This window comes from Ambystoma mexicanum, chromosome 5p (genome assembly GCF_040938575.1).
Source record: "Ambystoma mexicanum isolate Mex_15411 chromosome 5p, UKY_AmexF1_1, whole genome shotgun sequence".
In the NCBI taxonomy this organism is placed as follows: domain Eukaryota; kingdom Metazoa; phylum Chordata; class Amphibia; order Caudata; family Ambystomatidae; genus Ambystoma; species Ambystoma mexicanum.
In genome coordinates, this window is record NC_090930.1 from 843,922,840 (window position 1) to 843,949,851 (window position 27,012).

Below are 27,012 nucleotides of genomic sequence, written 5' to 3' on the forward strand. Positions count from 1 at the left end.
CAATGGACTAACACCAGGGGTGTTTACCTGATGTGTCCCAATACCAGGGTCAGGCAAAGACAGGGAAATGACCAGAATCACACACACCTGACAGCCCTTTCCCTTCCCCACAGGGATAACATGTAGAGCACAAGAGCACAGGACGAGCAAGGCAGATCGCACGACGTGAGAGCTAACTCAGCACGGCAGTTCAAATGGAGGAGAAAAACAGTGCAGACGGAGAGGGTGACAAGCAGAGAAGTAACCTTACCCTTTCCAACCAAGGCCTGTGAAACCTCTGCAGAAAGTATAAGACAGCGAACAATAGCCAGCAGGTGTTGCAGCAGATGTCTACTGTACGCAAGACACTCCTCCGCTGATAATGAAGCTGGGGAAGGACGCTGGTCTCGATGGTACCAACCTTGACTCCACGGATAAAGAAATGCTCGCGGTTCATCACAGCCAGTGAGTTGAGGGGTAATCGATTAGAAAGCGAACTGTGTTGAACGAAAAGTAGCCAACAGCTAATTTGAACTTTGAAAGGCTTAATGATAAATTGATAAAAGAAACGGAAAAACAGCAACAGAGGAGTACGGCACCATGTTGGTGCTCAAGCAGGAAACTCTGGCTGATTACCCGAAGGTTGAAACTACTGTAACCAGAAGCCCTTGTGAAGAGGGAAAGAATGGTCAAAGTGGTCATACAGGGGTATCGTAAAATCCTCTGTACGGTCGAAAGTCTTTGACCAACAAAGAACTGTGAAAGCTAAGGGAAATTAATCCTGCATGAACTGTGGAAATGAGCAAGAGTGAACCTGGCTGAGGGATGCTAATGAAAAGGGACCGAGTCTGAAAGTCCTGTGAGGAATTATTGGTAAAAGTCGACGAGAGTGAACCCGGCAGAGGGAAGCCGACAGCCAAAAGCTGTTGTGAGTGAACCTGGCAGATGGAAGCCAACAACCAGGGGCAAACACTGTTTAAAAAGACATTAAGATTTTTGAAAGCAAGAGGTGTTGCAAGACAAGGGGAAGGAAAGTGTCCCCCTTGTCATTTGGGGATCCGAGCCCGGCCGACGGAGATCCAGGGGTGGAAAGTTACCACCCAGAGTTCGCTGAAAAGGAACTGTCTTGTTAATTAATTGAACATATTCTGAAGGGTCAGTGCTCAGAAGAGGGGGACCCAGGGGTGAAGCCATCACACAAAACTTTCTGATGGGTCAGCGCCCAGAAGAGGGGGACCAAGGGGTGAAACCATCACCCAAAGTGTTCTGAAGGGTCAACGCCCAGAAGAGGGGGGCCCAGAGGTGAAGCCATTGCCTAAAGTGTTCGTAGAATAGAACTTTTCTGTTTGTTTGTAGAGCGCATCAGGCCACGAAGGAGAGAGACTTTTTATTGAAAAGAGACTTAACCATAGAAGAACCTGATATCTGATACAGAACTGTTAGCTCGTGCTGGGAAGGCTCGGGCATGTGCTGTGCTCCAAAGTCCCAACTTGTCCCGTGCTAAAAACATGGGGAAGGGAGACCTCAAGGCAATCACATCCTGACTTATTATTTGAACACTGTTTCCTTTGTTTTGATACCCTATCCCACACTCTTTCTGTGATTAGTTGTAAGGATTTGGCAATAGGTTTTACTTAGTATAGGCCTTTTTATTTTGACACAACGCCACTAGGGATGCCTTTTTTTCCTTTGATAATTGACGCTTGCTCCGATCTTAGATTTAGGTTTAGTTTAGGTGTTTTTCCACCCTGCACTTATAGTTCAGTAAACACCCTTGAACTGTGATCACTTGTGTCTGTCTTTACTGTTGCCACCATGAGTTCCTTACAACCTACTTAGATTAAGGACAACCAACATTAGACATTTTAGTGCAGGTAGGTGTGACCATGATGGATGAAGTGTTAAAGTGGAGGCGGTAGAAAATGTGGGAGAAGGTAGAGACAAGAGAAACATGTTAGCTAAAAGGCAGATGAAAGGTAGGTTAAGAGGGTAACTCGGAGGTGAGGAGGTAGGCTTTTAGTTTGGTTTTGACCAAATCGTTATGGACATTTCCTCTGATTCCTGGGGGAAGAGGATTCCATGCAAGTGGGGCAAGAAGAGAAAACAGCATAATCGAGAGGAAGCACAGGGAGGACGAGGTGCCAAAAGGGTAGTCAAGGAGACAGAGCAGAGATTGTGAGAGGGCTTGTAGAGTTGGCTAGATGAGGATAGATACAGTGGTGCTATTTTGTGGATAGATTTGTGAACAAGGAGCAAAAATGTAAATCTTGCCCCCTGTTTTTAAATCATTCAAGTCATCTGTCAAGATGTTCCACTTAACCTCAAAAACTAAAGTAATACTTTGTTTAACGCATGCAAAGAATGAGGTCAGAAGTCCTTTTATGAAAAGGATACACCAGATCATACAACGACACGACTGAATCCTTTTTTTTTTTTTTTTTTTTTTTTTTTATTTTGTCATAGCTGATTACATCAACTTTTCAAAATTTAAAGAATATAGTTATCATAACAAATAGCTACATAATAGCAAAGAAGGATTTGACATATACATATGATTATTACATTTTCAAAAACGTTCATACCAGAGAGAAAAGCCATCAATACAGGCAGATAAAATACATAAAATAACTATCATAAAGCCATGGGTAAAATTGCCACTATAAAGTTCTATGTATTTCACATTTAAATTTTGGATGAGTCTATCCATTATACTTATAACAATATCTCATCATGTAAAACATTTTCTAAAAAATGCACGATGGCTTTCATGACTGAAAATCTGGTACTTTTAAATAAAATACTCCAAGTTTCATTTTCATCCTTCTCCATGTAGAATCTCAAAAGATTTTTACAGTGTTTTTTTCGAATATCATGCAAGTGTGGGCATGAAACAATGAGATGTTGCAACGTTTCTTTCACATAACGATTTTTACAAAAGCGACAAAAATTAGAATCCACTTGAATAATTTTACGCCTGACCATAATCTCTCTCGTTAGCCTTGTTCTTAAAAATTTATTACGAATGTTTGCTGAGGGGCATTTCAGCAGGTATCCGGCCGTTTGTCCTAAGCGTTTGGGACAAAAGAGATTGGGGGCAAAATCTTTATACTTTGCACATAACTCGTAATTTGAAATCCAATCTCTGCAAAAGAATTTTTTCTTTGCACCACTTGGGTTTTCTATAAGGAGTTGCAAGGAGATATCGGCTTTAGCTAAGGTATCTACTACCATGTTTCGCCATTTCATAGGAAAAGGAGCAGACGATCCTGATAATTGGCGAGCTACTGTGCTCAGAATATTATTATTAGTAATTCCAAGCAGACTTTTTTGAAAAAAGGCGCACATTTTCCATTTTACTCTATAGTGTAGCGAGTTCAAGCCCAATTCGAATCTTAAAATGGGCAAAGGTACGCAGTTTGGGAGACGCAGAACCTTTTTCCAGAAGGTGGCTTCAAGTCTATTCCATGAGTTGTCATTGGAATATAATTTTGACTCTACACCATAGAGCAGGATGGGTACTACCTTTTGTTCATAGAACATCAAAATATGTTTTAACGTAAATTTTCCGTATTTATATACCAGAATTTTTGCTTGAGATATAAGAGACAACAATTTGGTGTCTAGAATGTGTGTGACCGCGGCTTGGGTGGCAGTGTTTTGTATACTGACACCCAAGTACCTAAAGTTCGACACAGTTTCCATGGTTTGACGCTGCAAAAACCACGGTCCATTATAAATTCTACATTTGCCATGAGGCTTGCAGACCATAATCTGAGATTTAGATAGATTTATTGTAAGATGGTTAAAGTCTGCATAGTGTGAAAGGGCGGTCAACAAGTTCTGCATACCCATTGGTGTCTGTGAGATTAAGACCAGGTCGTCTGCGTAGAGCAACCACGAAATGCGTTGGCCACCCAATTCCGGAGCATCGTTAATGATTTCTCGGAAGCATAGGCCCATGTCTAATATAAAAAGATTGAACAAAGTGGATGCTAGTATACATCCTTGCTTGAGTCCTACAGACGTTCGAAATGATGTCGATAGTAGACCTTCCCGTGTGAGTCGGACTCGCATAGAAGTATCCGTATGAAGTTGAATAATTAACGCCAGAATAGAGCTGGGGCAACCAAAAGCTTTTAATTTATTGAAAAGAAGTGTCCGATCTATAGAATCAAAAGCAGCCCGGAAATCTATAAATGCAAAAAATAAAGTCTGTTTCCTGGTTAGATATTGGGATTTCAACATGTTGATGGTGATAATGTTAGGAATTGTTCCCAAGCCGCTGACAAAGCCAGATTGGAAAGGATCGCGTCTCAAATGATTCTTTGTCCACTCATTTAAATCTCGTAAAATGAGTCGACAAAAAATCTTTCCCGTGAAATCCAATAGTGAAATGGGTCTATAACTTGCCGGGGATGCACGATCACCCTTTTTGTAAATCGGTATGAGAATCGACTGTCTCCAAGATGCAGGAATTTTTTGAAATTTGATGACTGTTTCGAACATGAGAAATAATATGTCAGCCCAGATCTCCGGGAATTGTTTCAGATGCATATTAGACAGGCCATCCGGGCCAGGGGCCCTGGAGTTACTGGTCTGTCTAATTAACTGCTCTAGATCTTCTTTAGTAAAGCATAGATTAAATGCAGTGTCAAACTTTAAAAATGGAACAGATGAAGGCGCTTGCTCACTTGTAAATTGGTTAGAGTAGTAATGAACCCACGTGTTCTCTGAGACATCGTTTGATTGGATTGCCACTTGGTGACCTGATGTTGTTTGATTTATAATGTGCCAAGAACGGGCCAAATTTTTAGATGCTAAAGCTACTAGCATGTTTTCCCCATCGCCCTGATATAATTTGGCTTTCATACCTCTGGCCCAATTTCTATAATATGTTTGTATTTGCGAGAGAACAACCCGACGTGATTCTAAAGGAAGTTTATTTGCCTTTCTTTTTTCAGCTCGCATTACAGACTTTTTGAGTTTGACTTCATAGTTGGTAATATGCAAATGCGGAGTTTGTTTTTGTTTATGATTGAAGGAACATGGTTGAAAAAGCTGCATCAGATCATAATGAACATTTTCAGACAAGGTGTCATTCATAATATTGCTTGTTAAATGGGCATGGTAACACGATCTAAAAGCTTTTAAAGAGTGTTTCGACCACTTCAAGCGATTTCTCGCCGAATTCACTACATGTGACCCTTTAAGATAAACTGGTTGAGGATTGGTGATCATTTTATTGATGCAGCAAGTTGTCAGCAAGATGTTATGATCACTTGCTTGTGATTCTATTATACAAAAGTCTGAGACCAAATCCAGCATCTTCGCGTTGACATAGGTAAAATCGATGATACTAGAGCTATTAGCTCGATGCCATGTTGGTTTTGGTGGAATATCATGTGAAAGGGATCCATTTAACATGTGAAGATTGTGTGATTTGATAAACGTTGTCCACATGTCAAGACGTTTTTGTTCGTTCTTAGCAAAGGGTCCCAGACAATGTAAATTTAAATCCCCTGCTAAATAGATCAAGTTAACATGCCCATCCATCATGATTAAGTCAAACGCATGTGACAAAGCTTCAAAGAAGCTATCATCAGAGATACCCATATAGTTCCAGTAGATGTTAATAACAGCACATGTATAGTTAGCTCCATTCAATCTAGACATCTGTATAAACTCATTCGGACAGAACCAAGGAGATATTTTTAAACCAGACGATTGTTTAGCAGCAGTTAGTAAGCCTGAAGTTGGGCGTCCCACCCGATGCTTTACTGCAGGTACTAGACAGACGTCATAATTATTCCACGACGGAATGCTGGTTAGCCAAGATTCTTGGAGCAGAATTACATCATAATTCAATTCATGTTGAAAAGGATTGTTAATTAAGTGTCGATTTCCTCTGGAGTTCCAACTAGCAAAGTGAAAATTGAATGGTGTAAGGGACGTTTGCTATCCTTGTTTAGGTTGACATTGGCAACTGCAAGATTGTACTGGTCGATCTTGAGGTCGATTTCTTTGTTGGTTTGAGAAGGGCAAAGGATGTATAATAGATTTATCTGACACCTCTGGGGTTGGGAGTAATGTAAAGCCGAGATCAGTAATTTGAGATTTCGCAGCCCAAATGGTATTTACTACCACCCTGGAATTAATCCATAGGTTTACTAAAGATTGATTTGAAGCATCTGGAAATTCGACAAGTTCAATGTCAACCGTTCCTATGTCATCGAGGTCCGGGATTTCATGAAAAATCGACAGAACGGACGCCCGATTTAGGTTGTACTGTCTAGCAGGTAGAGGCTGACAACTGAGAGTTAAAGAATGAATCGCTGGTCGTTTAAAACGGGTAGCAATGGGTTTTTGTTTATTTGCTAATGATAGTTCATTCGTTTTTTTTCTAGCACCATTGTCTATATTTGGAATAGGGACAGATTGAGAAATCTTAGAAGTCTCCAAAAATTTAATTAAAGTCGCTTGTAGAAGGGATTCCATATCATCAGCATAAGCTGGATTTATCCCGGGTCCTTCTAACCTGACCTCTTTTGTGGGTAACGCCTTCCATATGGATTGAGGAAAATTAGTGGAAGGAGCCCCCGCCATCTCGAGTACAGGTGGTCTTTTTGGGATCGATACCACTGCAGGCTGGGGTGTCTGTACCACAGCTGGAGTTTCCTGCAGCAAGGTTACATTTTTTGGGACTAATTTTAAAGCTAAATAATCATCAACTGCCTTGTATATTTCTTTACGACGCTGTTCGTCAGACCCTAGATTCTGAACCATAGGAGGCTTACTGGTAGGTTCAGTTGTTATTGAATTGGGCCTACTGTGATCATCATCGGTCAGTACATTCACACTCAATTTAGTCGGAATATTTTGTGAGAGTTGGTTTGCCACAATAACCAATTTATTTAAAGGGCTATATGCTAAGACTGGATCACCCAGGGCCGGCTGTGTTTTTGCTTTTTTAATTTGCTTTTGCAATGCGTATTTTTTTGTGATGGCTTTTGATGCCGCTACAGCAGGGGTAGTTGAAGTGGATAATTTGTTAACAAAAGCTTTAATTTGTGATGATTGACGAGTTCCCATATTCATATTTTTTGTTTTCTTAGTCTGTACTTGTGAAAACGTTTTTTTAGTACTGATGTTCTTAGCCTTTTTAGTCTCAAATAGCGCATATGTGGGGACCTTTTTTGGTTCTGAATGAGGTCAGAAGTCCTTTTATGAAAAGGATACACAAGATCATACAACGACACAACGACTGAATTCATTACCTCTATTCTGACCATAAGAATAATAATCTATATGTGAGGTTTTTAGTAGGCTCCTCAAATCCAGATCCAAGAACATTCTGTACTTTCACAAGAGGTAGGTCTGCGATTAAATCTCATGTACCTTTAAAACACAAGCGACACATGTCTCAGGCATATCTGAAGGAGAGGCAATGAGAAGAATGGTTTCAGAGGAAATGGCAACAACACTGTTCACCTCTTTAAATTTGGAAAGAAAGTCTGTATTGAACATGATACCCTACAACACCAGGCTTGTTGGCCACAGTTTGTGTTGACACCTTTGATGTCAAGACCCCTGTATATATGACATCATTGATGTTTCCTGAACCAATAGATATTCGACATTGACAAGTGCGTTGGCAACCAAATAGCCAATGTCAGTGGGTCTCCTGTTATCAGGCATTTCATTGTCTGCAAATACTACAGGTGCTGAAGATGAAGTAAGTTGTCATCAGGAAACAAAGCGGAACGGAGCATGCACCATTAATGAAGACCTTGCCTTTAGAGGACTTGCTTAAGCCTGCAACTGAGCACAAAACAATGCCACATATATTCTTAAATCAATAGTACTTCTTGTTTTTCCTAAGAGTTACATTTCAACCTCAGATACGTTATTCCTGTACACGATTTCTACTTGCTACCTCATCAACATATGATGATGGCATCTCCTTCAACAGTGCTACCCTTTCAATCGTTCTGCTACACCTAATAGAATGTATTATCTTCAACCTCCTCTACCTCCAAGATATGTATCTTCAGGAGTGCCTTTCTTTTACTTTGGAACTTTCAACGCCTCTGAGGGATGATTCTCAGCATTATTATACAGCTTCGAGTGACAGCCTTACTTCCAGTGATCAGGATAAAGGATGTATTGATTTTTATGACTAGGACAAATATAGAAGGCTCTAAAGTATGTAAATCCAGAAGAATCTCATAAAACGACATTCTGACTGCCCACATTCTAACGTCTAGAGATTCATATGTATTTGATCTTAACATCCAGATGGAAATTAAGTAGTGTTTCCTTTACGCCACCATGGAGGAACCTACGAAAAACAGGTGGTACAAGCTAGTCTAGGAGCACATATAGGAAATGAGATGTGGCATTTTTAAGGGTCTGTTCTGATCTGCTGGGGGCTGTACATTTCTCCCACAGTTTTTCATACCTTAGTGCTGTCACAGGATCAGAGCTTAACTGAATACTGGAGGATAAACTGGTTGTGTAAAACTGATTTATTCGTCCCAAAACACAGAGGTTGGAGTAAGGTTTATAGGATCTAACAGGAGTACCTGTAACCAAATAGATAGACTTCTCCATATAACAGTGTTTAGGTTCAGGGAAAAAAACACAGTCAAGTGGGATGGATGCCAACACCCCTAATCTAATATAGGAATGTAGTTCTGAGTCTAAATTCCACAGTCTATAAGAGTTGCAAGTCAGGGTTGTATTACCTTCAGCGATTCACGCAAAGTCACTCACGGTTCCTGGAAGTTCCAAGAGTTCTGGGACCCCTCTTTTGTAGTCTGGTCGAAGGATGGCTCCCCTTGGGCTTGACATACAGAGAACAAATCCGAGCACCATGTTGACAGCCCATTCTGTTTTCCCTGGTTGGATTGTCAGGCTGCAGCCATGGTTGTAACACCCCAGCCAATGGCTCTATATTCAGGTCTGCAGCCCACCATAGGATCTCGCCTTTCAGCAGCCCACCATATGCATTGGTCTCCCAGGGGCCGATTGCAGCCTCTGGCCTGTCTGGAAGTATTTGGTATCAATCTGTGGTGTGAGAATATAGCCTCCAAGAAAGGCTTAATAGTCTATCCCTTGCTGGCTGGCTTATACCTGAGTTTGCTGCAAAGCTTCCAGGAAGCAGGCAAGGTTCTTCCTGGCCATATCCAAGACTGAAAGGTGACCACTAAAGTCTGGCATTGCCCGTATCCATCCTTCTCTTCTTTCTCTCTTGTTTCATCTTCCCACCTCCTCTGGGTCTCCGTGGTGACTTCCCCTTCTCCTTTTTCTCTCCCTTTTTCTTCTTCTGTAACCTCTTCCACCTACCTTTTGAAAGTCGATGCCCACTTATTTTTGTCTCCAGCTACTCATAATTCTTTTTGTTCTCCTGTCTCTTTTGATACATCTCTTTTCTTCATTATGATGTTCCTCTCTCTGTCTCCTCTATCACTAGCCTGATGCTGACTCAGATCCTCCCACTTTCAGTCATTTGCCATGTCCAACTTCAGCCTCTCTCTTTTACCTATTTTCTCCTACATCCCTTCCTAGATATTTCCCTTCTCCAACTCCAACCTCTGTCTCTCTCCTACATCTCTCCCTAGATATTTCCCTTCTCCAACTCCAACCTCTGTCTCTCATCATAGTTTTTATCCTTCAGCTCCAATATCTTCTTGCAACTTGCAAGAAGATATTGCAGTTTTATCCTCTTGTTAGTTCTTTCTATTCTCCAGCTCTAGCCTCTCCTTTTCATATTCCTTCCCCTCCACCTCCTTCTATCTTTCCTTGTCTTCTCACTGTGTACCAATCTCCTCGCTGTGCTGCCTTTGCAATTCTGTCAGTGTTGTCTTACTATGACCCACTTTTCATATTGTGTGGTTCATGTTAAAGGGTTCTCTAATGGGGTCAAATGGGCCATCTGTGGCCATGTCAGACTGAGGGCCTTTGATTGGTTGTGTGCTTCTCATTTCCCATCTATCCCATGTGGGCCGTCTAAAGTGTTCACTGATTCGAAGTGAGCAGGGGCTCAGCGGTTTGAGGTTTGAAACAGCGTGGCTGCCATCTTGATGTCAGATGGGTCTGTAAGGCTCCTTGCTTGATCTGTCCATGACTCCTTCCTGTGTGTGTGCGCCGGCTTTTCTGCAGCACAACAGAATTGTGGTTCCCAGCTTGTGAACTGGCTCCCTGACTGTTAGGCAGAATTATATGCAGTACCCTTTGGGAACACCACACACAGTTAAGACTACAAGTGACAGTACAATTTCAGCTTTGGTACAAGCCTGTACTACACAGTTAAAGTGGTAGCAGTAGCGGAGCAGCCAGACTTATCTCAAGAGTAAGTGAGCAGTATCAGATAGTTACACAAAGGAAAGCAATTACTATGATTCAGACAAACACTGACTCAAGGTTTTCAAGTAAAAGAATATACATTTATTTCACTCTTCAGTTGTATAACATTACACTATTATAAGCAGTCTAAAAATCATACTCTTAATACACCACACCACTTCCCTTAAATTCCAAACAAGTTAAGCTCACAAAATGTAGTGGGAGAAAAATGGCACTCCAGCAATTAAAAGGGAGGGAAAGGCAGAAGTTAACAGAAATGAATTCACACCAACAGGTAAGTACTCAGGGCAAGCGAACAAGAGAGACTACAATGATAAAATCAGATAGCAAAGGCTTAGGCCCAAAGTCAATGGTTCAAAAGTCTTTTGTGCAAGATAATACAGTTCAGTGTAGTTTGCGGTAAAGTTCATGGCACGGTTTCCGGACGAGGTTGGTTGGTAGAAAAAGTTAGTTCAAAGAGAAGAGAAGGACAAGCCCTCGGATTGGGGAAAGATTTCAAACACTTTCACTGCGGCTGAAGGAAACGAACAACCGGATCTGCGCAGTATCTTAAAACGGAGAGGGAGCTGTAGCTGAGGCAGACGTTCCTGGTAGTTCCTGCAGGCTCACGGTTCCTGAAGCGACTGTCGGACTGATCAGAAGTAGGAAGACTGGAGGGTCATGCACTACCCAGGGAAGAAACCAGCAGCAGAGCAAAGCAATGAATAAAAGGTGTGCTCCTTAAAACCTAAGCAGGGTCTGACCGTCCTGGCTATCCGGCCCCCTGTAGCTCTGTACAGCGAATTCGACCAGAGGAGGGGTCCTGGCTTGCAGTTTGGGTGAACTGGTTGGTCCCACCAGCTCAAGGGAAGAAGTTTCCTGGAGGATCTTCTCTGTCGTCGGATTCTGAAGATTCGGACCTGCAGCAGGGCTGCACCGGGTGGGTCAGTTGTGGTAGGGGTCCTCTTCTGTCAGTTCCTCGTAGGTTCTTTCGTTACAGTGGCGACTCTGCTCTTCCAGTCCCAGAGACCTGCTTTTTATGCAGTTTTTCCCCATTCATAGAGCCTGGCTGTCAATCACACAGCAGGGTGGCTGTCCTGGCAAGGACAGTCACCCAGCCAATCAAACAGGAGTGTGACTTGGGTTACCAAGGCAACCCATGGCAGGGGTCCTAAAACCCCTCCCTCACATTGTGCCTACCCAGACCCTCAGGCGCCTAAAGGAGGGCTTCTGTGTGGAAGCCTGCAAAAAGGCAATGAACAAAGGGACCAAACTGGTTTGGCGCGCAGAGTAAAACACAAGAAAGACATTTACAAAAAGAAATGGCGAATAAACCCAGCCCGAACCGTAATAAAATATATATGGTCAAGCGAGTTTATGTTTGAGGCTAATATAATAGCCTAAAAAAATTCCATGGTTATTTAAGATCACTGCGGTATAAAAAATAGGGTAGATACCACTGCCACCATCCAAGTCTTAGTGTAAAGGGAGCGAAATAAGGCTCCAAGAGACACAGACAAAAGGGATAAGAATCAACCCTTTCCAATACTCCATGGAAGATGAGGTGTACTGGGTCTGTGGTAAAAGTGACTAAATAAAGTTAATGGCAACTTTATTTTTTCTGGGGGACAGTAGTCAGCCCCAGAAAATGGAGTTGGTGGGAAGTCTAAAAGACAACCCTGTGTCACTGAACTGAAGGTGCTGTGTAACACACATGGAAGAATATGGTGACATGGAGTAGGTGAGGCTCCAGTGCCCAAGATCACACAAAAAGTAGAAATACACATAGCAAAACACATGTAAGAGTGGGAAAAAAAGGCTCACACTCTTACCAGGTGAAAAAAATAAATCCTAGAAATCCAGCAAAGCTGCTGAGGGACTCAGTAGGTAAGGGAAATCAATCATTTATGAGAATCCTCCCTAACACTGACTGTGTATGTTCTTGACATTTAACTCTGGTGCATAAGTTAGTGGTCCTGTGGTCAGACACATACACTGCTTGTGAAAAGACTTTGTCTCCTGGTACCCCGCTCATGGTACTGGCTCGCAGACTGCCAGGCAGAGTATTCCTTTAAACCTATCACCACCAGGGGTAACACCCTGTTGCAGGCGGCTTTCCCTGGTCCCCAGTGTCTACTCAACCCTCTCCCTTGGACTGCCAATTGGGACTTTGCCATGGTGCTCCATCGAAAAATCAAGTGCTCCATCCGCCCAGTGCTCAATCCATCTCTTAGTGCTCCACCCATCCCTTGAGTACTGAAATGCCTGCAGTGCTTCATTAACAATCGCAAATCATAAATCCATCTCCCTAATGTGTATTTTCTAGTGATCCTGAAATCTCATCCCCACTCCCTTGTTCTCCCTACACCATTTATTTTCTCCTAGTTCTGCTAATTGAAAAATGTTGGAAATGCAGAGACAGCCAATTATTGGCACACACGTTAATTAAATAGTCATTGCCCCTGCCTGCCCTACACCTGAACTCCCTATACGATATATGAGTTTTATAACTGTGACAAGGCCAGAATCCTGGCATGGTCAAGAGGAGATGGAAAGCCCTCTCAGCCTGGTTTGCAAGGCCTATTAGGGAGAAGTCCAGAGCCATTCCTAACCCACATGGCAACAGTGGCAGTTACGAGGGCCTGAATTATTGTCGCCCATAACCTTGTGCCAGCTTGTATTTGTGCAGTATCACAGGTCTTTTAACAAAGATGCTCGCCACTTTCTATTTTGTCTAGAGACAGCAATCTGAGCAACAACTGTCAGAGAGAGAGTGATTCTCCAGCCCCATATGCTATTAGCATGAAGAGACCTAAGTATTGGGCCCAATCTTGGGAAAACAACCCTGCATCTTCCCACTCTACTAGCGGTTGGACGCTTGAAGCAGAAAGCCACTGCTTTGAGAGTGAACAGGAAAGCTACGGCAACGCATTCAGGGTTGCAAGATAGACTGTGCAATCCTCCCCATTGTCAACAAGCAACACCCTTGGGCAGCAATCCACTCCCTAGACTACCAGGGACTAAACAATGGGTTGCAGACCCCCGCAGTGATTACACGTACTTTATGTGAGCCGGCAGCCAAGCACTCCAACATGAACTTGGACATGAAGTTACCCAAGCTGCCATCTCTATTCCACGGTGGGCCCGTGCGAGAATAGGGGACGGCATAACCCGCAATGTAGTATTTTGGCTGCTTGTAACACCTCCCGGGAGGGGAAAGCCAATCCAAGTGAACCATTGGCAGTAGGTGGGGGGAGCATAAACAGTGCAACAGGAAGCAGAAAGTTTTGGGTTGTTCGAATGAGGTCAGAGGTGGAAGGGGAGGAGACCAAGAGACCAGCAGGTAAAAGAAGGGGAAAGTGGAGTGGGCAAGCAATTTCCAGAGCAGCTGAATTATTGGTTAGTGAGCGCAAGTGGTACTGCGTTGTGAGTACATGAGAGTAACAATTGTGACTAGTGGAAAAGCCTGTGTACATGGGCTAATTTGTGTAAAGGAAGACATTTTCAGAGTGTAAATATATTATGTGGTGTATTTTAACATAATTTATGTTAATAGAAATAAATGTGTAAAGGATCTTGCTCCTTTTACTTAGAGTAGTAACCTCAAACACAATCTCACAGAATCTGTTGAAAGTTCAACATAGTACATGCGGCCAAATGTTGTATCTACTCCTCAATGTCTTGGATTCCACATATGGGTTTTGGACTCAAATATATAATGTTGAGGGATGTCAGAGTAATACTATTCACGTGCGCCATGATCCGAAGTAGACATAAAATCATAAAATAAAGTAAATTGAAGTCAAATAAAGTTTAAAACGTACATGAAGTATATTATTGATATAACACATACCAAGAAATAGTACAGTGAATAATTACAAAATGCAAAAGTACATTAAAAAAAACATGTTAGAGAAATAGTGCTTGCATGAGCATTTTGGAAACAGCCTGCTTCAGCCTGGAACGTTTGCATTTGCACAGTCTTTCTGCTGTGTTTACTATACAAGGGTGGAAACAATATTTAATCCCCTCACTTTGCGGAGCGAAGGTGGAGTGCTGCGTGAGTGTTTTGGTGTGGGGTTAGGCGTGTACAGGCCCGCCTCCTCCCCGGAGCATCGGCAAACAGTTACCAGCCTTTTTCCATCTTTATAGTGACCTTCTGCATTTCCGAAGTGACTGGCAGGCGGATCGCGGTAAGTGCCTGAAGATCTAATTACTTATCTATGAGTGCTTCTATTAAACAAGTTTCGGCTTAATTTTTCACGCGGAGTCGGAGGCACTCATAGCAATCACAGTAACCACAATAACCACAATTAACTCAGGCCATATAGTTTATTTGACTTGGGCTGTTGTTCTTAAGCCTTCTGTGTGTACTCTTTGTCTACCCTAAACTTATACAGCGATTCTCTGCTGACCTTGCTAAGTCAATATGTCCAGCAGGAGTGTGCCATTGTTCCTTGGGCCTCTTGCAACGTCATAACCTGCCCCATTTGGTTCTGGATGGTGACTTGGCCAGACATTGGATTGACTCACTGGGCCTCATTACGACCCGGGCGGTAAGTGAACAACGATGCCGGTAATGGATTATCAGCATTGCTTACCGCTCCGCATGATTATGACACGCCAACCCGCTATTAGCGGCACCGTAATTAACGGTGCCGCTAATAGCGGCAGGAGCGCGGGCACGCAACCCTTAATACCGCGAATACCGGCATGGCGTAAACAGGGGAACATCACAAGTCAGGCGGACATGCAAATAACGCCCTACTGAAGCCCGAAAAGTACCTTACCGGCCTGGAGCAAATACCGGCATCGCGGACCACCCGTAAACGGCCATGTGAAGTGTTCCCAACTGCCACAGGTGCACACAATCAGCCCAGGTGCAGACAATATAGACTGGGCCAGCACAAAAGGAGCACACCCCACCGCTTCCCACACCTAGTCACACACCAAAATGAGTCCAATACTACTAGCAATGCTGCGGCTGGAGGACATGATTGCAGTGGAACTCCAGCAGCAACAACAACAAAAACAACAACAACAACAGGCAGCACAGAGGAGATGCAGGAGGAGAAGGAGGGTGAGGCAGGCACAGCATGCCCCACCAGTGCAGCCAGTGGCACCACGCAGGCAGCCCCCAATCCCTCGTATCAGAGCCAGTCCATTCAACCTAACCCCTGAGCAGATCCACACCCTGTACCGTCTGGACCGGGAAACCTTCACCACCATTGTGGACATGATACATGACGACATTGTCAGCCTGATTGAAATACGCACCGGAGGTAGTGTATCGCAACCGTAAGCTATACCACTCCATCAATGTGCAAATGGTATGTGACTCAAACAAGATAATCACACATTGTTGTGCCCGATTCCCCGGATCAACCCATGATTCAATGTTCCTGCGGAACTCCACGATACCACGCTACATGGAGCGTCATGCGGGGCAGAGATCCTGGCTACTCAGTGAGTTGCTTGTTAGGCTCATGGAACTCCGATGTGGGTAGGTGATTGGGGGAGAGATGCATACTGATATGTGTGGGGGGGAGAGATGCATACTTCACCTGGATGAGATGTGGGGGGGAAGAGATACATACTTCACCTGGCTGAGATCTGAGATGTGGGGGGGGGGAAGATGCATACTTGGCTGAGAGTGCCTGGGAGAAAGGATCATGCTCATAACCCAAAGCAGGCCAGACTGGACCTGACACCTGACCCCAAAATGCAAGACGTAAGCTGCCCTAGCATGAACATGATGCAGTGTTGCAACCATCCCATAGCCATCTACATGTGCACTGTACATAATTAGACCATATACCTCGCAACACAATGCAGCTACAAGCAATTATTATGGCCAATACACAACACCAAATACCATCAACAGAAAGGACAGTCCTCAATTACTGTGTACAAAGGAGTCACATGAGGGCCAAATACATTAAAACACAACTACACTAACACAGAGGTCCACCAAAACTGCATGTCACCATTTGTCATGCATAGTGAGGCTGCCATCAACAGTGACAGGATGAAAGCATAGAAATGACTGCACATCAGCCAGATCATGGGAACAACCAGCACCAGCGTGGACTAACACAGTGCATGATCACTCACAAGGAATAGGACCCCACTAGACGATGGCACGCACACCTGTCCATAGGAGGAATACACACATAGCAGTCACATCGTGTGTCTGTATTCATGAATGGATATGTGGTAGCGAACCGTAAATCAATGCATGTTATGGTGTCATCGATACAGATCCCATATGATGTGATGACTTACACATACACATTGTTGCCCACATGCAGGTGATGCAGGCTATCCCTTGAAGAGGTGGCTCCTTACCCCAGTCCGGAACCCGCAGAACAAGCACGAGGAGGACTACAATCGTGAGCATACACGTACCCGTGTGGTGATTGAGCAGACATTTGGCCTCTTGAAGGCACGATTTCGTTGCCTCAGCAGGTCTGGTGGGGCACTCCTGGACAGCCATGAGAAGGTGGCCAAGATCGTCATGGCATGTGTCATGCTACACAATATGTGCATCAGACGGAATGTGCCTCTGCCCCCTGACGCTGAACTGCAACCACCTGACGATGAGGATGAGGAGGGTGGAGATGGGGCTGCACTTCAGGGAGGCAGCGATGCACAGGGGGGACATGCCATGCGTCAGACTCTGATCAACCAATGTTTCTAGCACACATGGACGGGGAGTGTGACATGGAGGTGGCACTCAGGGCACTGGGTGTATCAGGGACATGGACACTGTAGACTGTTCACCAATAAAGCACAAGTACACAATAAGCAATGTCCGCACATGTGAATTATGATTTCCAACAGGTGTATTAATGAACTATAACAAAGTGCACAAGCCCTCCACCCCACACACCCTCTCCTCCCTCCCCCTCAACTCTCCCACACACCCTCTTCCCCCTCCCCCCTCAACTCCCCCACACACCCTCACCTCCCTCCCCCCTCAACTCCCCCACACACCCTCTTCCCCCTCCCCCTCCCCCCTTGACTTCCCCACGCATGGTGTGCACTGGCGTGCACCATTAGTCCTCATGAGACCAGTATGCCTGGCTGTACCTACAGCCCTCCCCCTCTTCCAGCACCAGGTGCACCCCTGTCCGATCTGCGCAGGTTCCTACCAGGCCTACGAACTGGGCTGGTCCTAGTTGAGCTGGCATTAGAAGATGTCTCAGATTGTCCTGGCAACACTGGCGGACGCATGGCCTGCATTGCTGCCATCATTTCAAAGAGGACCTGCCGCACTGCTGCCAATTCGGCGCAAATGTTCTTCGAGGTGGTCTCGATTGCTGTTTTCAGGGATGCTGCACATTCCCTAATGTCATCCCTTGCCCTGCCACATTCCTGGATATGCTGCGTCAACAGCCCTGTCAGCTCCTCCTGGTGCTTCTGAATAGCCCTGATCCCCTCTTGGCTGGTTGGAACAGTGGTGGATGTGTGAGGGGTTCAAACAGTGTTTCCTCATCATGCACAGTTGGCATGGGGCGAAAACTGCCGGGCCATGAACCCCAGGAGACAGCCCTTGCATGCTGCATGGGGAGAGTTGTGGTGAATGCAGGGGGGCTGTGCCAGTAGTTGCGCCATGCGCCTGAACATCTGCCTCATCGTCCGAAACGGCTGTTGTGGCAGCTGTCTCCCCCACTGTGCTGCTGGCAGCCGATGCTGTGCCTTCTGCCACTGGCTCCTGGGTGCTGGTGGCTGGTGTGGATGTTATTGTGGGGGCCGTAGTGCACATTGGTGCTGTGGCCTCTGGGGTTTTCTTGCCCTTCCGCAGTGGTGCAAGTTGGCCTGTACCCCTTGAAGTCGAGGGGTGGTGTTCTCCCTCCTTGCCCCTGGCCTTCTTTTGTGGCGTGGCGTGGCATCATCCTCCCTAGTGTCCTCGTCACCACTGTCTGAATGCGTGCCTACAGGCATCAGGCATGCATTGGGGTGGCTGCATTCATATGGAATGGCAGTTGATTGACATTGGGTGAGTGACATACGGGTTGCTTGGCTTTTGGGTGGGTGATGCATGGAAGCGTCTGGGTTGTAACTCATATGGGGTGCATTATGCATGTGGACAAGATGATGCTGTGCACTGCCTGTAGGCAGTCTTGTACATATATGTCTTGTGGACCCTGCTCTACATCATTGCACTGTCAGTTCAGGTGGACATCATCGTGTTGGTATTAGCATTGTTTCATTTGGGACACCTACCTGCATCGGCCGATGACAGGCTCCTCGCTCCATGTCCCCCACTCCCTCAATTGCCTCCGTCCCTATGGTGCTGGCGCAGATCTCCTCCCATGGTTGCAACTTGATGGGGGAGTCCGCTCCTCCACCTGTTGTCATCCCCAGGTTGCGGTTGGCGGAGAGGATGCTCCGCACGCGTAAACGCAGATCGTCCCAGCGCTTACATACTTCTTTGGGAGTGCGGGGTGTGGTGCCAACGGCACTTACTCTCTGGGCAGCCTCCGCCCATATCTGTTTCTTGCGCTGGACTGCAGGGCGGGACATGTCGGAGGAGAACACAACATCTGCATGTTCCTGCAGCGTCTCCGCCAGCATGGTCAGCTCCTCTCGGGAGAAGCGCTCCTTGCGCATGCGATCTGTGGATTATTTTAACAGCTTTCGGCATGGTGAGATGCAGCAGGTAGTGTTGGAGGTGTGCTAGAGTTCTGGGGGTCAGATGGCTCCTAGTTGTGGTGGATGGCAATGGATTGTGTTTTTAAAGATGGCCGCCATGCTCTTTCCCGTTCCTGTGCGATGACACTACTTCCGGGTCCGCTTATTAGCGGTGACCGCTAATAGCGGTTTCCGCTACGCTAATGCCGATGGCTTGGATGCAGGTGGAGCTATTTGCACTACGTACGATGCCGGAAAGGGAGATTTTTCGTACTTTTACGGCATGGCGGTGGGGTCATTACCAGCAAGGCGCAAAGCTCTTGCCCGCGTACTCGTAATAGGCCGCTTTTAGCGGTCTATTGCCAGCACGGACACGATAGTTGCTCCATGCCGGTAATGATCGGTACTTACCGCCTGGGTCGTAATGAGGCCCACTGTGTCTGCTTTTGAGTATACAACTTGTGAGTATTCAACCAAATTCGGGAGTGTGGCACTGTCCTCTTAGTTTAACTGCAACACAATGTTGGATTATCTTCTCATGTGTAATCGGGACTTGAGGATTTGATTTAGATTTGCGATTGGGCCTGATAAGGAGTGGGGCGTTGGAAGTAACCGGGCCTGTACCGCCACAGCCACAGCCATGACATATGGGTTCTCCTACACAGCCTTAAATCTACGGTGGTGTGCCGGATTGTGATCCAGCTCAGACATCTTTCTTAATTTACATGAATTGTATATGAACTCCTCCAATTATTGTCTTGGGAACCATTGTGGTAATTCTTTTTTTTTTTTAAATTAATCGGTCCGTTTAGTACTCTAATCCATCAGATAGTGTGTTTTTATTTGTGATTGATTGGTGTTTTTTGTGTGTGTGTTTGTATTTCAAACCTTTTAATAGCTGGCACAGTTTTATGTTAACGCTTTCTAGCATGCTACTGTGTTTTTGTACCTGTGATTTAACTTTGTGTGAATTTATCTTGTATTCCTTGTAGTTAGTAATTTGTGTAGCACTGTTCTGCATAGTTGGAACATTTTGCATTTTTCCACATCCCATTCCTTGCGGGAATTCCCTAATTTAGAGTATTTAATTAGGGTTGGTAACTCTGCTGCACTTAAGGTGGTATTACTTGCATTTTTCCACATCCCCTCGCCTTCTTCCCATTTTTCTTACAGGGTCCCCGTTGACGGGTATTAATCAGGACCAACAAAGGTGATAGTTGTACCCATTGTTTGTAAGATAATGCAGAAAGGTTTGAGGAGCCAAATGGCACCCCTCGGCCCCTCTCCTCCAAAACCATTGGAAGAAGGAACTGAAGAAAACCAAATCATGGGCAGGCTCACCCAATGTGGGGCTATAGTGGATAAGGCAAGACCCATTCAGTCTGGTAAAGAAAAATTAAGTTATATTCGGATGCCACAAGCTGTCAACAAATTGGTTCGAAGTGGGTTTGGAAAGTTTAAATTAAATGTGTATTGTCCCCTCCTCCCAAGTCTTTCTCATATGCGGCGAAACAAGCTCCAAAGGTGAATTACATCATGAAAGAAGTTAGCCAAACCAGAGATGTTTTTCCTAGTCGGGAGATGGTCTGTGGTACTAACCTGAATTTTGGGTTTTCATTAGATATTTGTACCAGTAAATGGAATACCCTCCCAACTAGTTTAGAGGACTTTAGCATTTTGTCCTCCAGAAATGGTACAGCTCAAATGGACCCAATTTTAGTGGGTGATCCATTCAATAGCGAACCAGGAGTCGATCTATACCAGGTACCTAACTTTGGAGGCAATGATGGTAAAGATGTGAAGCAACAGCAATCAGAAGGGAAAAGGGGAGTGATATTTAACATCCTGGATTTGTCAAAGAAGAGTGGTAGGCCATAAATATGGGGAGGTTATTGTCCTACGGGGCCAGTAAGGGTCCTGATACCATTAGGATGAAGTCTACTCCTATGACCAGTCCCTTCTTGAAGGGCCGTATGCCCGCTAACCAGTCAATGGGTAGATCTCAATCTTGTGAAACTGATCAGGTAAACATCTCTGACTCTGCTACTATACGTACAGTAACTATAGGTGAGGGCGGTCAAAGGCCTTGCCAGGGGGCATCCAAATCTAATTGGGAGGAGTGGAGTCAGCAAAAAGAACAATGCTCTCAGAATTTACCGCAGAGTTTATATCTGAGGCTACACCCTGGGGTTGGATAATTACTAGATAAACTATATAGATGCAACCCACGGATTCACGAGGAGGAGCATGCAGGGGGCCTATAGTTCAAAAGCCTATAGTGTACTTAGAAAAGCTAAGGAGGGTGAGGAAAATGGAGAATGATGGGCTCCAGGGCAAGGCTGATGACTACGACTAGGGCTTCGCCCAGATGAGGCAATTTAAATTGAGTTTGTCCTGTTCCCTGGGTCCCGAGATACAGTTATGCTTAAATAGGGGAAATGTCCTCACTATTGTTGCTGAAATTCTGAATCTTAAACTAGTCTCATCCAGTGACATAGCTCAGGTAGCATTCCCAAACCATGCAGATACCAAATGCTGTCATCTTTACTTTGCGTCTAACCTAGTTAAAGAACTAGTTTTTATCAGAAGCAAAGAATTTGAAAGAACTGGGTTTCGATCTTCAACCCGAAAGAGGGGAGGAGAGGTGGCAACTAATTGGGAGGGGGCACTTCGAGTTTCTTTTAACCGTACACCTCGAGGTGTGAGATCGATTAAACAGGTGGGTTCACAAGTGGAGGTGGACGACCATAATTAGGCCCTAGTTACATCCTCTTTGTGGAAAACTACCCATCTGTAGCAGTATGAAATCTAGATCTGGGAACTGCGACGATTTAAGTTTGAAAGTCGTTTCCTGGAATTCTAGGGGTAGTATAAACTTGTTCAGTAAAATTGATGCAATGGAAATGCAGCGATGGGGGAACATAATTCTGATTCAGGAGACATGGCTCTTGCAAACTCCGGTTTTGGACGACTACCAGGTCCTTAGTCAGTTGGCAAGGCTGAGTGTTGGAGGCAGGGCCTCAGGCGGTCTGCTTATTGCAGTGGTATCTACATTAATATGAGTATGTCTCTGATTCCCAATCTCCCATTTGGGGTGATGACTACGAAATTAACCTCCTTTGATGGCCTATTCAACATCGTAGTTTGGCCAATTGCAAGATTTCCTTTTGGCTGTCTCGGAGTGTATTTCTATTTGGGATAACTCGTATCCTGATGAAAGGATTCTTGTGGGGGGATGTTCATTTGAATTGTAACATCCCGATAATTTGGATGGTAATTGGGATGTGATTGCGGAGACCCTTCCCAATGAGCCTAAAATTCAAAATGGCTTGAGGTGGTGGTCAACCATGGAGGTTCTGGGTATGAGCCTAATTAATACCATGCTAGTAAGGGAAGGTAAGGATGTGCCTTCTGGGAGACCAGGGGATCACTTCTTAACCTTAGATTATATTTTTGTGTACGCAGTCTTACGTAGTGGCTATGTGAGTCTCGTTGTTCAACATAATCATTTTAGTGACCATTCAATTCTTATGGGCAAATTTAATCTGCGGATGGAAAGGCGGCCAACGAGGTGCATGGAAAATGTCGAAGTAACTTGTTCTGAGAATGCAATTCGATGGTCCGACCGGAATATTGCTATCCTGAACGAGGAGCTTGACTGTATTATTTGAGGTACGCCCCTAGAATGGAAGTTAGTGGCATTTAACTCTGTGTTTCGATGATTTTATGGGAGAATTGATTGCCCGTGTTAAACATAATTGTAAATTCTTGAGTAGGGTAAGGGGGAAAACAACGCATGTTTACAATTCCTCCTTAGTTGAAGTAAAGAGGAAGTTCCATCGTGATATTATGGCTTTGAAATTGATTAGGGGAGTATTCATTTTTCGTCTTGATTTGAAGAAATTAAAACAAAAATATATAAAAATGTTTGTAAATCTATAAAAACTACTATGTTGCAGTTGGGTGCAGAATGCATGTTTCATACTTTATTTAAAAATGACTCTTGTGCATTCTGGATTCTAGTCAATAATTTGAACCCGTCAGTAGAGGCTTCTGCGGTGAATGCTGTTTCGGAAACCCAGTGGGTGGATTTTTTAATGAGATTTATCGTGGGGGCCCAAAAGACAAGGAACTTGATCCTGATATTAGCAAATATATCATGGAGTCCACATGGGATAGTAGGATTGAGTCTGAGGACATTGGGCTCCTAATAAAAAGGTGTAAGAAGTTGCGTGCCCTGGACCCGAATGGCCTTACAAACTATGCATTGAAATTAGATCCGATAAACTGGTCGAAGGTCCTACATGTTTTGTTTGGAAGCATTTTGGTTTCGGGTAGTCCCTCTGTATCCTGACAAACTGCTATCATTGTTCCCATTTTTAAGAGAGGCTCAAGGTCTGAGTCAAAAAACTATTGCCCAATTTCACTAATAGACGCAGATTCTAAAATGTTCTCATCAGTTCTCTTTGCTCATGTCGAAGAATGGGGGGTGGCAAATGGTCGATTGAGCCCATTTCAGATGGGTTTTCATAAGGGATACTCTACTAACCTTAATGGTTTAATGGTGAAGGCCCTGCAAGTTTCGGCATGTAACCGGGCGAATGGTTGTACCTATGTGGCATCCATCGACCTCTCCATGGCCTTCGATAAGATAAACAGGAATAGAGACTATAGATGGCCCTTTACAAGGAGTTCGGGATTTGTGTAAGATTGAACAGGGACGGTGACCTGGCTGAACGCATTAAAACCTTTACTGGCTTGAGACAAGGATGTTACCTGGCTCCATGCATGTTCAATCTGTACGTATCTGACGTGGTAAATTACTTGGCGGGGGCGGGCCTTATACCACCCACTATTGGTGCGTTGAGTGTGAAATGGTTGGCATACACGGATGATTTTTTGTTATTTGATAATTTGTGGACTGGTCTACAACGCTAATTGACAACATTTTCCGCGTATGCCATTGAAAATGGCCTTGTGGTGAATCCAAGTAAGACCAAGATACTAGCCATCTTTAGTGGGGAAAAATACTAAAGGAAGGGTCTGTTCTTTGGAAAACAGAGCAATTGGTACTGTGGACTCATTGGTTTACTTAGGTTTCCAGATGAATGCTTTGCCGTGGTGCAAAACTATTAGAGAGTCTCTTCTTAACAAAGAGAAATTCCTGTCCTTCCAGGTATTGAAAATTGATAGGAAGTAAGGGCATTTTTCAATTAAACCAGCCCTTTCATTCTATGAATGTAAGATTGTCCCAAAACTAATCTATGACTTGGAGTTGGTAGACTGTATTATCTTTAAGGTTTTAGACTTAATTGAGGCAAAATGTTGGCGTAAAATATTGAATGCGCCAAATTCTATACCACTGGCAGCCATTAGATTTGAGTTAGGGATGGTCTCGATGAGGGCTCGTGTGGAGTGGAATTTACTTGTTTTATTTGCCAAATTAATCGGTCCGATTCCACACACTCTTTATGAGTTATTGGGAAAACAACTCTCTGGTACTAAGATTAATTCCAACTTTCTTTGCCAGTTGGAGGAGAGGGCCCTCGCTATTTTGGATAGTTTGGCAATTTACCGGGCTTCCCTGTTGGTGAACCCTGGGAGAGTAAAGAAAGCCCTATATGATTACGATTGGGTCTGTACTTCTGATTCCTTTCATTCGTATCCATCGCTGCATAATTTGGCATTTGATCATATAAGACGGGGTGAGCCAACAATGATCCTCTTGCAGTTTCCTAATAAATACTATAGAAGTATTTTATCACGATTAAGATGGATTCTGCTGTTAAATAGAGAAATCTTGTTAAGAAGAGGAAGACGCCCTATGAAGGACACCAATTGTAGATTTTGTAACTTGGGCCTGATTGAGACTGTGTGACATTTAGTCCTGGAATGCATAGTATTAAATTCTAGTAGGATTAAATATTTCCCTAATTCTTCTGTTTGGGCCCTGAATTGGTGTTCTATGAACTGTGACTATATCTGGAATAGATGTCTTAACATTAATTCTACTAAAGAGGGTCTGACGGTGGCAGGTTTTATTAAAACTATACATTTGATGTATTGATTTGGTTGAATTGAATTTGATGAATTAATGAATTGTGTTTTAATCTGGCTTTGATGACAGCGTGTTTTTATGTACCTTTATGAGTCTAATTAGCAGTTCTTTTCCTTTTGTGCTCGTTTGTGATTTGTTTTAATGTTTGGATTCTATTTGATATATTACTGATGTATTATATGGATTTTTTGTAAAGGTTTTTTTTAAACCAAATACAAATAAAAGAAATAAAAAAATAAAAATAGTGCTTAATCAAATGAATTTCTGTTTATATGTTTTTATATGTATATATTTTCTTAGTGTGTGCAACTTGAAGTATGCTGTTAAAGTTGTATCACTGCCTTGGGTCTTTTCTGCAGCTAATTCTATGTTATCATTGTTCAAATACACATTTTATTCACCTGGAAGATGAACTTCAAGTCTTATTGTTGTATGCGTAAGGCAGAAGCTCTCTCCAGCTGTGATAACAGGTGAAGCGGGCAGGACGGCTTCGGACAAACATACCTCTGGCCTTTTATTATATAGTATGATAACTGGGAGAGTGTTCTCTCCTAGTAGAGAGTGTCTGTGAAGTGTTAGTGTGAGTGAAACAAAGGTGTCTGAGTAGGAGGGGGAGTGGAATTGCTATAGTGTGAAGGAGGGAGTTGTAGTGTGGAGGATGGAGTAGTATTGTTGTGGAGGAATTAGGAACATCAAAGGGTGGAGGCGGGGCTTAAGAAAGGAGTGAGAGATATTGGATGGACAGAGGAGGAAGACAGAGAGTAAAAGGAATAAAGGAGGGTGGAGTTGACGAGAATAGAATAGTAAGAGAAGAACATTAAGAAGTCAGAGAGAGAAGAGTACGTTGGGTGATAGGAAAGAGACTGTGTCGGGCAAGCATCTGAAAGGCACAATCCATTACCCCTTTAGAACACTAACCACTGGCTAGAGTAGGGAGAGTCATGGTAGTCCCTGAAGGAGCCTAAATATAGATGGCGTTTTGCTTTGGATTGTCACCTCCAATTTTAGACAGAACCTAGACAGTAGGGAGAAACAATCCCTATACTAATCAGGAGTTTAGGGACACCTGGGTTAGGGAGGAGATACTTTTAGAGACGAGAGAGAGGGATGGCCAAAGGCGCCATCAAAAATTCAATACAAATTCTTGAACTGTCTCAGAGCTTTGAAGTATTCTTTAAGCCATCTCTGACATAAAGCTCTAATACACAGGGGTGCTGCTTCAAAGTGCCTGGGAAAAAACAATACGGAACATTGGGTAAAATACAAAAGTGCAACATATATACAATGAATAGGAATCATGCAATGAGGTTACACGCCCAAGTGGTCTGCTTACTAACAGTCCATATCCAAGATTGGATCTGAAGGATGGGTTACATAATGTGGGTGAAGCTTATGGCATTCTTGGTTACATAAATTCCGGTGCTTGCAGGTTATTCATATTACAACAAACCTAAAACAAGTCAACGTAGGAGCAAGTCCAGTAACCTTTAACAGGGCCTAGCAGGCAATTTTGAAGTTATTAGGTAATGGCTCCATGCGGCCTTGGGGAGCCAAGTCTAATTATAAAGTATACATGTGGTAAAGTATAGGAGTCATGGTGGGGTTTATTTGAATAATATACTTGTGCATATAAAAGCTACAAAGCACACAAGATGACATCACTTATAGCCTTCAGTGCATTTTGAGCCATTTCATTTAAGTTATACATTTAGATTTCTGGTACTTTTCTTGAGATCCATGAGATCTAAGTCAGTTTGTAATAAAATAAGTCAGCAATAAAGAAAACGTATACCACGAGTAAGCACATTTTCTAATTTTACATTTTCAGTGGTAGATATTCATCAAGAATGGTGTGGTCCCTGCAAACCAGTTCTCAGTGTATTCCGGAGGTTACGAGCTGAACTTGGTGATGAAGTTTTGCACTTTGCTATGGTAAGTGTTCATTTTTGTAGATGTATGTGGCAACAAATGCATGCCAGGACAAAATATTAGGA

General features: G+C 43.9%; 1 protein-coding gene across 1 annotated transcript in view; it reads left to right on the forward strand.

Annotated features, from left to right (window-relative positions):
- NME8 (NME/NM23 family member 8) overlaps positions 1–27,012 on the forward strand; it is a 2,398,321-nt gene that overhangs the window by 127,061 nt on the left and 2,244,248 nt on the right. Inside the window, exon 5 of the mRNA XM_069613833.1 lies at positions 26,847–26,950. Within this exon, the coding sequence (XP_069469934.1) occupies positions 26,847–26,950 (104 nt within the window). The remainder of the gene's footprint in view (positions 1–26,846; positions 26,951–27,012) is intronic.